General features: G+C 47.2%; 1 protein-coding gene across 1 annotated transcript in view; it reads left to right on the top strand.

Moving 5' to 3' along the window:
- The window catches only part of dbh (dopamine beta-hydroxylase (dopamine beta-monooxygenase)), a 30,186-nt gene that overhangs the window by 17,733 nt on the left and 262 nt on the right, over positions 1-12,191 (top strand). The window contains 6 exon segments of the mRNA XM_080184433.1: positions 7,348-7,514; positions 7,985-8,128; positions 9,210-9,248; positions 10,285-10,344; positions 11,193-11,320; positions 12,008-12,167. Of these exon segments, the coding sequence (XP_080040559.1) occupies positions 7,348-7,514; positions 7,985-8,128; positions 9,210-9,248; positions 10,285-10,344; positions 11,193-11,320; positions 12,008-12,167 (698 nt within the window).

Raw genomic sequence — 12,191 nt, 5'->3', positions numbered from 1 at the left:
AGGATTTAAACTAGTTTGGCGGGGGGGTGGGAACCAAAGCAAAGGTGAATTAACTGAAGAGGAACCAGAGAGTAGGGCCAGTAAGACTCAGAGAAACAGCAGATAAGGTGGGGTTGCAAATCAGAGAGAGTCTGATGGACTGAAATACATTTGTTTCAATGCGAGAGGTGTAACAGGTAAGGCAGATGAACTTAGAGCTCGGATCAGTACTTGGAACTGTGATAGAACATAGAACACCACAGCACAAACAGGCCCTTCGGCCCACAAGTTGCGCCGATCACATCTATACCTACCAAGCCATAGAACTATCTATAACTCCCAATCCCATTAAATCCCATGTACTCATCCAGAAGTCTTTTAAAAGACCCCAGCGAGTTCGCGTCCACCACCACCAACGGCAGCCGATTCCACTCACTCACCACCCTCTGAGTGAAAAACTTACCCCTAACATCTCCTCTGTACTTGCTCCCCAGCATCTTAAACCTGCGTCCTCTCGTAGCGACCATTTCAACCCGGGGAAATAGCCTCCGAGAATCCACCCTATCTATTCCTCTCAACATTTTATAAACCTCTATCAGGTCGCCTCTCAACCTTCGTCTCTCCAGGGAGAAGAGTCCCAGCTCCCTCAACCTATCTTCATAAGGCATGCCTCCCAATCCAGGCAACATCCTTGTAAATCTCCTCTGCACCCTCTCAATAGCTTCCACATCCTTCCTATAGTGAGACGACCAGAACTGCGCACAGTACTCCAAGTGGGGTCTGACAAGGGTCCTATAAAGTTGCAGCATTACCTCCCGACTCCTAAACTCAATCCCTCGATTAATGAAGGCCAGTACACCATACGCCTTCTTAACCACATCCTCCACCTGCAAGGCCGATTTAAGAGTCCTATGGACCCGGACCCCAAGATCCTTCTGCTCTTCAACACTGCTAAGACTCCTACCCTTGATAGTGTACTCCTTCATCCCATTGGTCCTGCCAAAATGGACCACTACACATTTATCTGCGTTGAAGTCCATCTGCCACTTCTCCGCCCAGTCTTGCATCCTATCTATGTCTCGCTGCAACTTCTAACATCCCTCCAGACCATCCACAACAACACCAACCTTCATGTCGTCGGCGAACTTACTAACCCATCCCTCCACTTCCTCATCCAGGTCATTTATGAAAATGACAAACAGCAAGGGTCCCTGAACAGATCCCTGGGGCACTCCACTGGTGACCGACCTCCATGCAGAAAAAGACCCATCCACAACCACTTCCTACCTTCTGCAGGCAAGCCAGTTCTGGATCCACAAGGTCAAAGCCCCTTGGATCCCATGCCCTCTCACCTTCTCAAGAAGTCTTGCATGGGGGACCTTATCAAACGCCTTGCTGAAGTCCATGTAAACCACGTCCACCGCTCTTCCTTCGGTAATGTGCTCAGTCACATTCTCAAAGAACTCAACTAGGCTCGTAAGGTACGACCTGCCCTTGACAAAGCCGTGCTGACTATTCCTGATCATTCTAAACGTCTCTAAATGCTCATAAATCTTGTCCCTCAGAATCCTCTCCATCAACTTACCAACTACTGAGGTCAGACTCACCGGTCGGTAATTTCCCGGGCTATCCCTGTTCCCTTTCTTGAAAATAGGAACCACATCCGCAATCCTCTAATCCTCCGGAACCTCTCCCGTCTCCATCGACGACACAAAGATCATCGCCAGGGGCTCTGTAATCACTTCCCTCACCTCCCACAGTAACCTGGGGTACATCCCCTCAGGTCCCGGCGACTTATCTATCTTGATAGAATTTAAAAGTTCCAACACATCCTCTTTCTTACCGTCCACATACTCAATCTTTTCAGTCTGCCGCAAACCTGTAGTACAACCTCCCAGATCACTTTACACCTTGAATACCGAGGCAAAGTACTCATTAAGCACCTCTGCCATTTCTTCCGGTTCCACACAGACCTTTCCCCCTTCACCTTTTATAGGTCCTATCCCTTCTCTTCTCATCCTTTTACTCTTCACATATTTGTAGAAGGCCTTGGGATTCTCCTTAATCTTACCCGCCAAGGCCTTCTCATGTCCCCTTCTGGCTCTCCTAATTTCCTTTTTAAGCTCCTTTCTACAAGCCTTATACTCCTCTAGATCCTTAACATCGCTTAGCTCTCTGAACCTTTTATACGCCTTTCCTTTCTTCCTGACCAGGTTCACCACAACCTTCGTGCACCACGGTTCCCGCGACCTACCAAAACCTCCTTGTCTCATCGGAACGTGATGTTGTTGCCATTACAGGGACTTGGTTAAGGGAAGGACAGGATTGGCAGTTTAACATTCCAGGATACGCTTGCTTTAGGCGGGATGGAGGGGGGGATGTAAAAGGGGTGGGGAGTTGCACTACTGGTTAAGGAGAATATGACCTTCGGGTAAGCATTCTCCAAGGCGGCCTTCACAACACACGACAGCGCAGTGTCGCTGAACAGAGACTGATAGCCAAGTTCCGCACACATGAGGACGGTCTCAACAGGGATCTTGGGTTCATGTCGCACTATCTGTAACCCCCGTGACTTGCCTGGGTTTGCAAAACCTCACTTACTGTACTGTCTGGAGACAATACACATCTCTTTAAACTGTGATCAGTGCTCCTTCCACTCACATTATCAGCCACTTCAGGTCTTGAACAGCAGGTTAGGTGTAAGGATTCGCATTCTAATCAGTAATCTCTAAACTGTCTGTGCTTTATATGCTCTGTCTGAGGCCAGAACTCTCCATTCACCTGACGAAGGGGCTAACCCGAAAGCTTGCGAGTATATTATCAAATAAATAGGTTGGACTAAAACCTGGTGTTGTCAGACTTTTTACTAAGGAGAATATCACAGCTGTACTCTGGGAGGACACCTCGGAGGGTTCATACAGCGAGGCAATATGGGTAGAGCTCAGGAATAGGAAGCATGTAGTCACAGTGTTGGGGGTTTACTATTGGCCATCCAACTGCCTAGCAGGAGAAAGAGGAACAGATATGTAGGCAGATTTTGACACGGTGTAAAAGTAACAGGGTTGCTGTGGTGGGAGATTTTAACTTCTCCTATATTGACTGGGACTCATTTAGTGCTCGGGGCATAAATGGAGCACAGTTTGTAAGGAGCATCCAGGAGGCCTTCCTGAAACAGTACGTAGATAGTCAAACTAGGGAAGGGGCCATACTGGACCTGGTATTGGGGAATGAGCCCAGCCAGTAGGGGAGCAGTTCAGGAACAGTGACCACAATTCGGTAAGCTTTAAGGTACTGATGGATAAAGATAAGTGTAGTCCTCAAGTGAAGGTGTTAAACTGGGGGAAGGTTAATTACAACAATATTAGGCAGGAACTGAGGAATGTAGATTGGGGGCAGATGTTTGAGGGCAAATCAACATCTGGCATGTGGGAGGCTTTCAAGTGTAAGTTGATGGGGATTCAGGACTGGCACATCCTGTAAGGATGAAGGATAAGAATGGCAAGTTTTGGGAAGCTTGGATAACGAGAGATATTGTGAGCCTCGTCAGGGATAAGTTTTTCACTCAGGGTGGTGGGTGAGTGGAATCGGCTGCCGTCGGTGGTGGTGGAGGCAAATTCGATAGGGTCCTTGAAGAGACTTCTGGATGAGTACATGGGACTTAATAGGATTGAGGGTTACAGGTAAGCCTAGTAGGTAGCGATATGATCGGCGCAACTTGTGGGCTGAAGAGCCTGTTTGTGCTGTAGTTCTTCTATGTTTCTCTGTTCTAAAGAGAAAAAGGAAGCATTTGTCAAAGCTAAGAGGCTGGGAACACATAAAGCAAGCGTGCAATACAAGGAAAGTAAAAGGAATGTAAGCAAGGAGTAAGAAGAGCTGAAAAGGGTCATGAAAAAGCACTGGCCAGCAGGATTAAGGAAAATCCCAAGGCTTTTTACACATACATAAAGAGCAAGAGGCAGCCACGGAGAGGGTTGGTCCACTCAAGGACAAGGAGGGAATCAATGCATGGAGTCAGAGAAAATGGGCAAAGTATTAAATGAGTACTTTGTGTCAATGTTCAAAGAGAAGGACTTGGTGGATGTTCAGTTGGGAAAGGACGTGTAGATTAAGTCATGTTGAGATCAAAAAAAGAGGTATTGGGGTTCTTGAGAAACATTAAGGTAGACAAGTCCCCAGGGATGGGATGTAGCCCAGAATACTGAGAGACGCAAGGGAGGAAATTGCTGGGGCCTTGAGAGAAATCTTTGTATCCTCACTGGCTACAGGGGAGGTCCCAGAGGACTGGAGAATAGCCAATATTGTTCCTTTCTTTAAGGAGGTTAGCAAGAATAAGCCAGGTAATTACAGGCCGGTGAGCCTTACATCAGTGGTAGGGAAATTATTGGAGAGGATTCTTCGAGACAGGATTTACTCCCACTTGGAAATAAGTGGACGAATTGGTGAGAGGCAACATGGTTTTGTGAAGGGGAGGTCCTGTCTCACAAACTTGATCGCGTTTTTCAAGGAAGTGACGAAGATGATTGATGAGGGTAGGGCAGTGGATGTTGTCTATATGGACTTCAGTAAGGCCTTTGACAAGATTCCTCATGGCAGGCTGGTGCAGAAGGTGAAGTCACACCGGATCAGAGGTGACCTGGCAAGGTGGATACAAAACTGGCTCGGTCAAAGAAGACAGAGGGTAGCAGTGGAAGGTGTGTTTCTGAATTGGGGGCTGTGACAAGTGGTGTTCGTCAGGGATCAGTGCTGGGACCTTTGCTGTTTGTAATAGATATAAATGATTTGGATTGATTAGTGAGTTTGCAGACAACACAAAGGTTGGTGGATTTGCGGACAGCGATGAGGACCATCAGAGGATACAGCAGGATATAGATCAGTTAGGGACTTGGGCGGAGAGATGGCAGATGGAGTTTAATCCAGACAAATGTGAGGTAATGTATTTTGGAAGGTCTAATACAGATAGGAAATATACAGTAAATGGCAGAACCCTTAAGAGTATTGATTGGCAGAGGGATCTGGGTGTACAGGTACACAGGTCACTGATAATGACAATGCAGCTGGAGAAGATAGTCAAGAAGGCATACGGTATGCTTGCCTTCATTGGCTGGGGCACTGAGTTTAAAAATTGGCAAGTCATGTTGCAGCTTTACAGAACCTTAGTGAGGCTGCACTTGGAATATAGAGTTCAATACTGATCGCCACATTACCAGAAGGATGTGGAGGCTTTGGAAAGGGTACAGAAAAGATTTACCAGGATGTTGCCTGGTATGGAGGGCATTAACTCTGAGGAGAGGTTGGAGAAACTTGGTTTGTTCTCACTGGAATGACGGAGGTTGAGGGGAGACCTGATAGAAGTCTACAAGATTATAAGAAACACGGACAGAGTGGAGCTTTTTCCAGGGTGGAAGAGTCATTACTGGGGGGGGCACGGGTTTAAGGTGTGAGGGGCAAGGTTTAAAGGAGATGTATGAAGCAGATTTTTTACACAGAGGGTAGTGGGTGCCTGGAACCCGTCGCTGGTGGAGGGGGTGGAAGTGGATACAATAGTGACTTTTAAGGGGCGTCTTGACAAGTGCATGAATAGGATGGGAATAGAGAGATATGGTCCCCGGAAGGGTAGGGGGTTTTAGTTCAGATGGACAGCAGGGTCGGTGCAGGCTTGGAGGGCTGAAGGGCCTGTTCCTGTGCTGTAATTTTCTTTGTTCTTTGAATACTTCCTTGTCAAATTACTCGTTCCAAAGTGTATCACCTCACACTTTCAGGGTTAAATTCCATCTGTCACTTATCTGCCCATTTAACCATTCCATCTATATTTTCTTGTAGCCCAAGATACTCCGTCTCACTGTTACCCACCCGTCCAATCTTTGCTTCATCCACAAATTTACTGACCCTACCCCCCCGCATAGTCACCAATGTCATTTGTATAAATGATGAATAATAGGGGGCCCAACACAGATCCTTGTGGAAAGCCACTGGACACTGGCTTCCAGTTACTAAAGCAGCTTCTCTCATCACCCTCTGTCTCCCAATTTTGAATCCACTTTATCAAATCACCCTGTATCCCATGTACATTTACCTTCTTTACAAGCCCCCCATTGTGGGACCTTGTCAAAGGCTTTGCTGAAATTCAGATCAACGACATCAACTGCATTACCCTCATCTACACACCTGGTCACCTCCTCAAAAAATTCAATCAAGTTTGTTAGGCGTGACCTCTCTCTGATGAAGCCATGCTGACTATCCCTGATCAAGCTTTGCCTCTCCAAGTGGAGATAGATTCTCTCCTTCAGAAGTTTCTCCAATAGTTTCCCTACCACTGACGTGAGACTCACTGGTCTGTAGTTCCCTGGTTTATTTCTACAATGCTTCTTACATAGCAAAACCACATGAGCTGTTCTCCAGTCATCTGGCACCTCCCCCGTGGCCAGAGACGAATTGAAAATTTGGGTCAGAGCCCCTGCAATCTCCTCCCTTGCCTCCCACGGCAGCCTGGGACACAATTCATCCGGACCTGGAGATTTATCCACTTTTAAGGCTGCCAACACCTCCAACACATTGGGAGTGACAATCTCCCTGCATTTCAGACCATCATCCTCACTCGCTTGGGTGAAGGGCACCGGGGTAATTTCACTCCATGGACATGGATAAAGCTGAAGCAATAATTCACTGAACAGAATTATACCCGAGTGAGATTACTGACCTCCGCTTGAACAAATCCAGCTCGCGTGAGGCTGGTTCTCACCAGGTCAATGCTGGGCAGGTCAGGACAAGTTTGAACATTTAACCAAAACATCCCAAATAGATGTTTCTGATGAGTTCAAAGGAGGGGTGATTCTGGGAATCGAATTGTCGGACAGACTAAGCTCACTTTGTCTGATTGGTGGGAACTTGTTTGGGTTTGGAACAGGCAGCAATGTTGCAGTTAACAGACTTTAAAATCAGAACGTAATCACAAACCCCAAACAGATTCAGAATGAACAAACAGAAAATAAGATATGGGACCAGAAAACATCCTGAGGCAGAGTGAAACAGGAAACTGTTCCTGATATTATTCTAATTAATATCTTGTTGTCAATGAGATTGGGATGTGGACAAAATGAGTGCAATCCAGGCTCGAGGAGGAGCTGTTCCGATGGATATTCTGGGATTATGGTAAATTTCTGTGTGTCAGTGAGTATGTTTAACATTTTCCTACAGGTTAGATTGGTGGATTGAGTGGGTGATGTGTGTGCATGGTCTGTGAAGCTCCTGTACTGATTGGTTTGACATTTGTAAAGTCTTGTTAACCCCGTGTAGCCCACTTCAGCCACAACACAAACAGATGCTTAATAATGCAGGAAGATTTCAGGTGAATTCCTTTCACTTTGACAGGAAGGTTGGATAATTCCGGGATTCGCTTGTTCTACACTCCATCCTTACGGAAGTTCAGTGCGGGAATCATGGAGTTAGGGCTTGTGTACACACCCGTCATGGCTATTCCACCGGGTGAAGCAAGCTTTGTACTCAGCGGATATTGCACAGGACAGTGTACTCAGCAGGTCAGTGGCCACACTCTGCTTATTCATAGAATGACCGACACCAGAACTGATGCAAAAAGTGCCTGATGTGGAGATGCCGGCGTTGGACTGGGATAAACACAGTAAGAAGTCTCATAACACCAGGTTAAAGTCCCACAGGCTTATTTGTCACAAATGCCACTAGCTTTCGGAACTGGCTGTTCCTTCATCAGGTGGGTGTGAGTTCCACCTGTTAAATTTAACCTGGTGTTGTGAGACTTTTTACTGCAAAAAGTGACTGTCAGAGAGTGAACTGAAACAGAAAGTGAGGACTGGGGGGTGGTCAGAGAGACTGAAGCAGGGTCTGACCAGGACAGTGATGGGGGACTAATAGTGACCAGTCCAGAGTGAGTAAGGCCAGAGATGGAAGACTGGTCGACCATCTCCGGCCGACTGGTGATCAGTCAATTGTTAACCATACTGTATAATTATCCAATGTGTTCACATTCCAGAGCCTGCCTCCATCTGGGATCCACATCTTTGCTTCACAGCTTCACACTCACCTTGCTGGTATAAAGGTGAAGACAGTTCTGGTTCAGGGTGGGACTGAAGTGGATATTGTGAATGCTGATGGACATTACAGTACTCACTTTCAGGTATCACTTGCTTGTTACTCAATCCAAGTCTGAACAAGGCTAGTCACACCTCTCGAACCCACTCTAACAAAATCAAACATACAAATGAGAAGCAGGAGTGGCCATTCAGCACCTCTAGCCCATTCTATCATTCAATATGATTATGGCTGATCTGATTGCAGTGTTAGTTCCACATTCTGCCAATCCCAATAACTTTTTATTCCCTTGTTTGATCAAGAATCTATCTCCCTCTGCCTTAAAAAGATTCAGTGATCTTACCCTGGCTCTCTCTGGGGAACAGAATTCCAAAGGTTCACAAGCTCTTTGGGAAACCCATGAGTCTCCTTGTTCCAGCAACTCGTCAGTCACCCCCTTTATCTGATGTACGCACCATACATGGGGAAAGGCCAATCATTCTCTCAATGCCTTTCTAACAGTTAGATTATGGTTCTACCCCTCAACTCCACCCATCTGTCTCGGTTCCACATTCATCCCGCAATCATCTTACTCAGTAAAAATGGACTAATTCCAGTTCTGGAGTGTTGAATTTTACCCCTGGTCTCAGCAGCTTTTTTTGGGGGGGAGAGTTTTCCAGATTTCCATCCCTTCCTGACATCACCCCTGAACATCCTGACTTTGAGGTTCTGTCCTGCCTTGTTCTGGAACCCACCACCAAGCAAACAGCTTCTCTTCCCCATCAAACTCTTCAAACATCTCAAATACCTTGATCAGTCCATCCCATCCCTTAATCGTTCAAACTCCAAGGAATGCAATCAGCGTAATGTGTCCTCATAATGAGCTCTGTTCGTCCCAGTGTCATTCTGGGGGACATTGTCCCAGCTTCTCTGCAGCCTGGGGTGTGGGGCCTAGAATTGAGGGGTTGGACATCGCATTCCCCCCCCATTGGTGCTCCCCTTCCCGTGGGCCAACATTCCAATTCACCTGAGTTAGTGTTTTCAATATTCACACATTTTAATCTGTCTGTTTCTCTACAGTTCTTAACTCTTCCTCATTAGGACAATACACTGACCACCCTTAGATCCAAATTGTTTTCAGCTGTCTATGGAAGAACAGTTTCATAAATCTGCTTTGGCCTTTACAGGAGATCCGACTTTTACCAAAAGAAATCACTGTGCTGCCTGTGAGTATCTCACAACACCGGGGTCACACGTTGCCACCTTAATGCTGTACACAAACACCAGCCTAGCGCTGTACACAAACACCAGCCTAGCGCTGTACACAAACACCAGCCTAGCGCTGTACACAAACACCAGCCTAGCGCTGTACACAAACACCAGCCTAGCGCTGTACACAAACTAGCCTAATGCTATATGCAAAACCAGACTCGTGCTGTACGCAAAACCAGACTAGCGCTGTACACAAACTAGCCTAATGCTGTACGCAAACACCAGCCTAGCGCTGTACGCAAAACCAGCCTAGCGCTGTACACAAACACCAGCCTAGCGCTGTACACAAACCAGCCCAGCGCTGTACGCAAAACCAGCCCAGCACTGTACACAAACACCAGCCCAGCGCTGTACACAAACACCAGCCCAGCGCTGTACACAAACACCAGCCTAGCGCTGTACACAAACCAGCCCAGCGCTGTACGCAAAACCAGCCCAGCGCTGTACACAAACACCAGCCCAGCGCTGTACACAAACACCAGCCCAGCGCTGTACACAAACACCAGCCCAGCGCTGTACACAAACACCAGCCCAGCGCTGTACACAAACACCAGCCCAGCGCTGTACACAAACACCAGCCCAGCGCTGTACGCAAAACCAGCCCAGCGCTGTACGCAAAACCAGCCCAGCGCTGTACGCAAAACCAGCCCAGCGCTGTACACAAACACCAGCCCAGCGCTGTACACAAACACCAGCCCAGCGCTGTACACAAACACCAGCCCAGCGCTGTACACAAACACCAGCCCAGCGCTGTACGCAAAACCAGCCCAGCGCTGTACGCAAAACCAGCCCAGCGCTGTACGCAAAACCAGCCCAGCGCTGTACGCAAAACCAGCCCAGCGCTGTACGCAAAACCAGCCCAGCGCTGTACGCAAAACCAGCCCAGCGCTGTACGCAAACGCCAGCCCAGCGCTGTACACAAACGCCAGCTTAGCGCTGTACATAGACCCGTGTTTGTGGAATTATTTTGATGCTGTATTTTCTCAACAGGGAGATGTGTTGATAACCTCATGTACATACAACACTGAGGGCCGGAGTCACGTGACCGTGGTAGGTGGACAAATCGCTGAGCATCATGTGACCCATCTTATAGAACATGACTTTGTTATTAAACAAGAGGCTAATCACTGAATACTGGAAAAGAACCGGAGATACTCCACAGGTCAACCAGCTTCAGAGGAGAGAGAAATATGGTTAAACTTTCACATCAATGAACTTTCCTCAGTACTGGGAAAATCTGGAGATGGAACAGGGTTTCGGCTCTAAGGGGATATAGTAAAAAGTTATCACTTCCTGGACACAGATCAAAGTCCAATTTGTTTCCCACACTGCACCGTTTCACCCCCCCCAACCCCTAACCCCCTGAAACCCCTAACCTGATCTCCCTGCCCACCAACCAATCTTTCCTCACATCAGATACCTTAACTCTCATTGGTTTGTTTCAGGTCGCAATCTGTTCCAGATGGTCTGGAGCTGATCCACATTTCAAACATCTCTACCCAGCCCCCCACCAACCCCCACCCATCCATCACCGTAAGCAACTCTGAGCTAACCGCTCACATCACTGCAAACACACAGAACATCTCTCATTCTGCACCCAGTAACTGAGTGAGCGAGTGAAACAGAGAGGGAGAGAGGTAGAGACAAAGAGAGCGACAAAAAGCAAAAGACAGAGCAGTGAGACAGACAGAGAGGGAGATAGAGACAGAGTGAGACATAGACAGACAGAGCAATAGAGAGAGAAAGAAAGAGAGAGAGAGAGAGTGACAAAGGGAGAGTGAGACACACTGAGCAGAATCTAAAGGCAGTGGATAAATGTTTGCGAGTGAAGGGTTTGGGATTGACTGAACAGCTGAAATGGGTGAAAGGTGATTGCCAATCGGATTCTCTGTGTTTAGGGAGGATTTGGGATCAATGAGGAAATGTGTGTGAATTACGTGCACTATTACCCCCAGACACAACTGGAGTTGTGCAAAAGTGCTGTGGATATCAGCTATCTGCAGAAATATTTCATCTTCATCAACAGGTAAACATTTGCATTTATATCTTTAATGTAGTCAAACATTCTAAATTGCTTCATGGAAATTACATCAGGCGTTCTTCAGCACTGAAACACGAGGAGGTATCAGAACAGTTACTAAAAGATTTTGCTCAGAGGTAAAGTTCAACGAGTGTCCTAAAGCAGGCCAGAGGTTTGGGAAGGGATCTTCCAGCTTCAAGTAGGCAGCAGGAGACATGGCTGTCAAGAATGATTCAACTCAAGGGTTCTCAGGTCAGAATCTTTGCACAGATAGGAGAACTTTTTAAATTCACCCTCAGGATTTGTGGCAGGCGAGACCAGCTATATTATCCATCCCTTATTGTCTTTGAGAAGGTGGAGGCCTTGTGCTTTCCTGAACCACTGCAGTCCATGTGGTGTAGGTGCTCTGATCCAGGCAATGCAGAGTATTCCAGCACACTCCTGATTTGTAGATAGTGGATTGGTTTTGGGGAGTCAGGAGGTGAGTTACTCTTCACAGGATTTCCAGCCTCTGACCTGCTCTGGTAGCCACTGTGTTTATCTGGCTGATCCAGTTCTGTTTCTAGTCAATGGTAACCCCCAGGATGTTGACAGTGGGAGATTCAGTGATGGTGACAGTATTGAATGTCAAGGAGAGATGGTTCGATTCTCTCTCGTTGGAGTCAATAACTTATTACCATTTTGTTTCTGAAGGATTGATGATGATGGAATCTGCACCTGTCCACAGGTGCCAGTAACTGAACAGTTCAGTGCTGTGACCTGGAACCCATTCAGTAGTCAGGTTCTGAAAGCTCTGTACGATTCCGCTCCCATCTCCGTGCACTGCAACAAGTCTTCTGCTGTCCGTTTCCCAGTGAGTAACCAGGCTGCTGAGGGA

This window comes from Carcharhinus amblyrhynchos, unplaced genomic scaffold (genome assembly GCF_965287045.1).
Source record: "Carcharhinus amblyrhynchos unplaced genomic scaffold, sCarAmb.v2.hapA scaffold_729, whole genome shotgun sequence".
NCBI classification, from domain to species: domain Eukaryota; kingdom Metazoa; phylum Chordata; class Chondrichthyes; order Carcharhiniformes; family Carcharhinidae; genus Carcharhinus; species Carcharhinus amblyrhynchos.
This window is presented reverse-complemented; position numbering and strand designations above follow the sequence as displayed.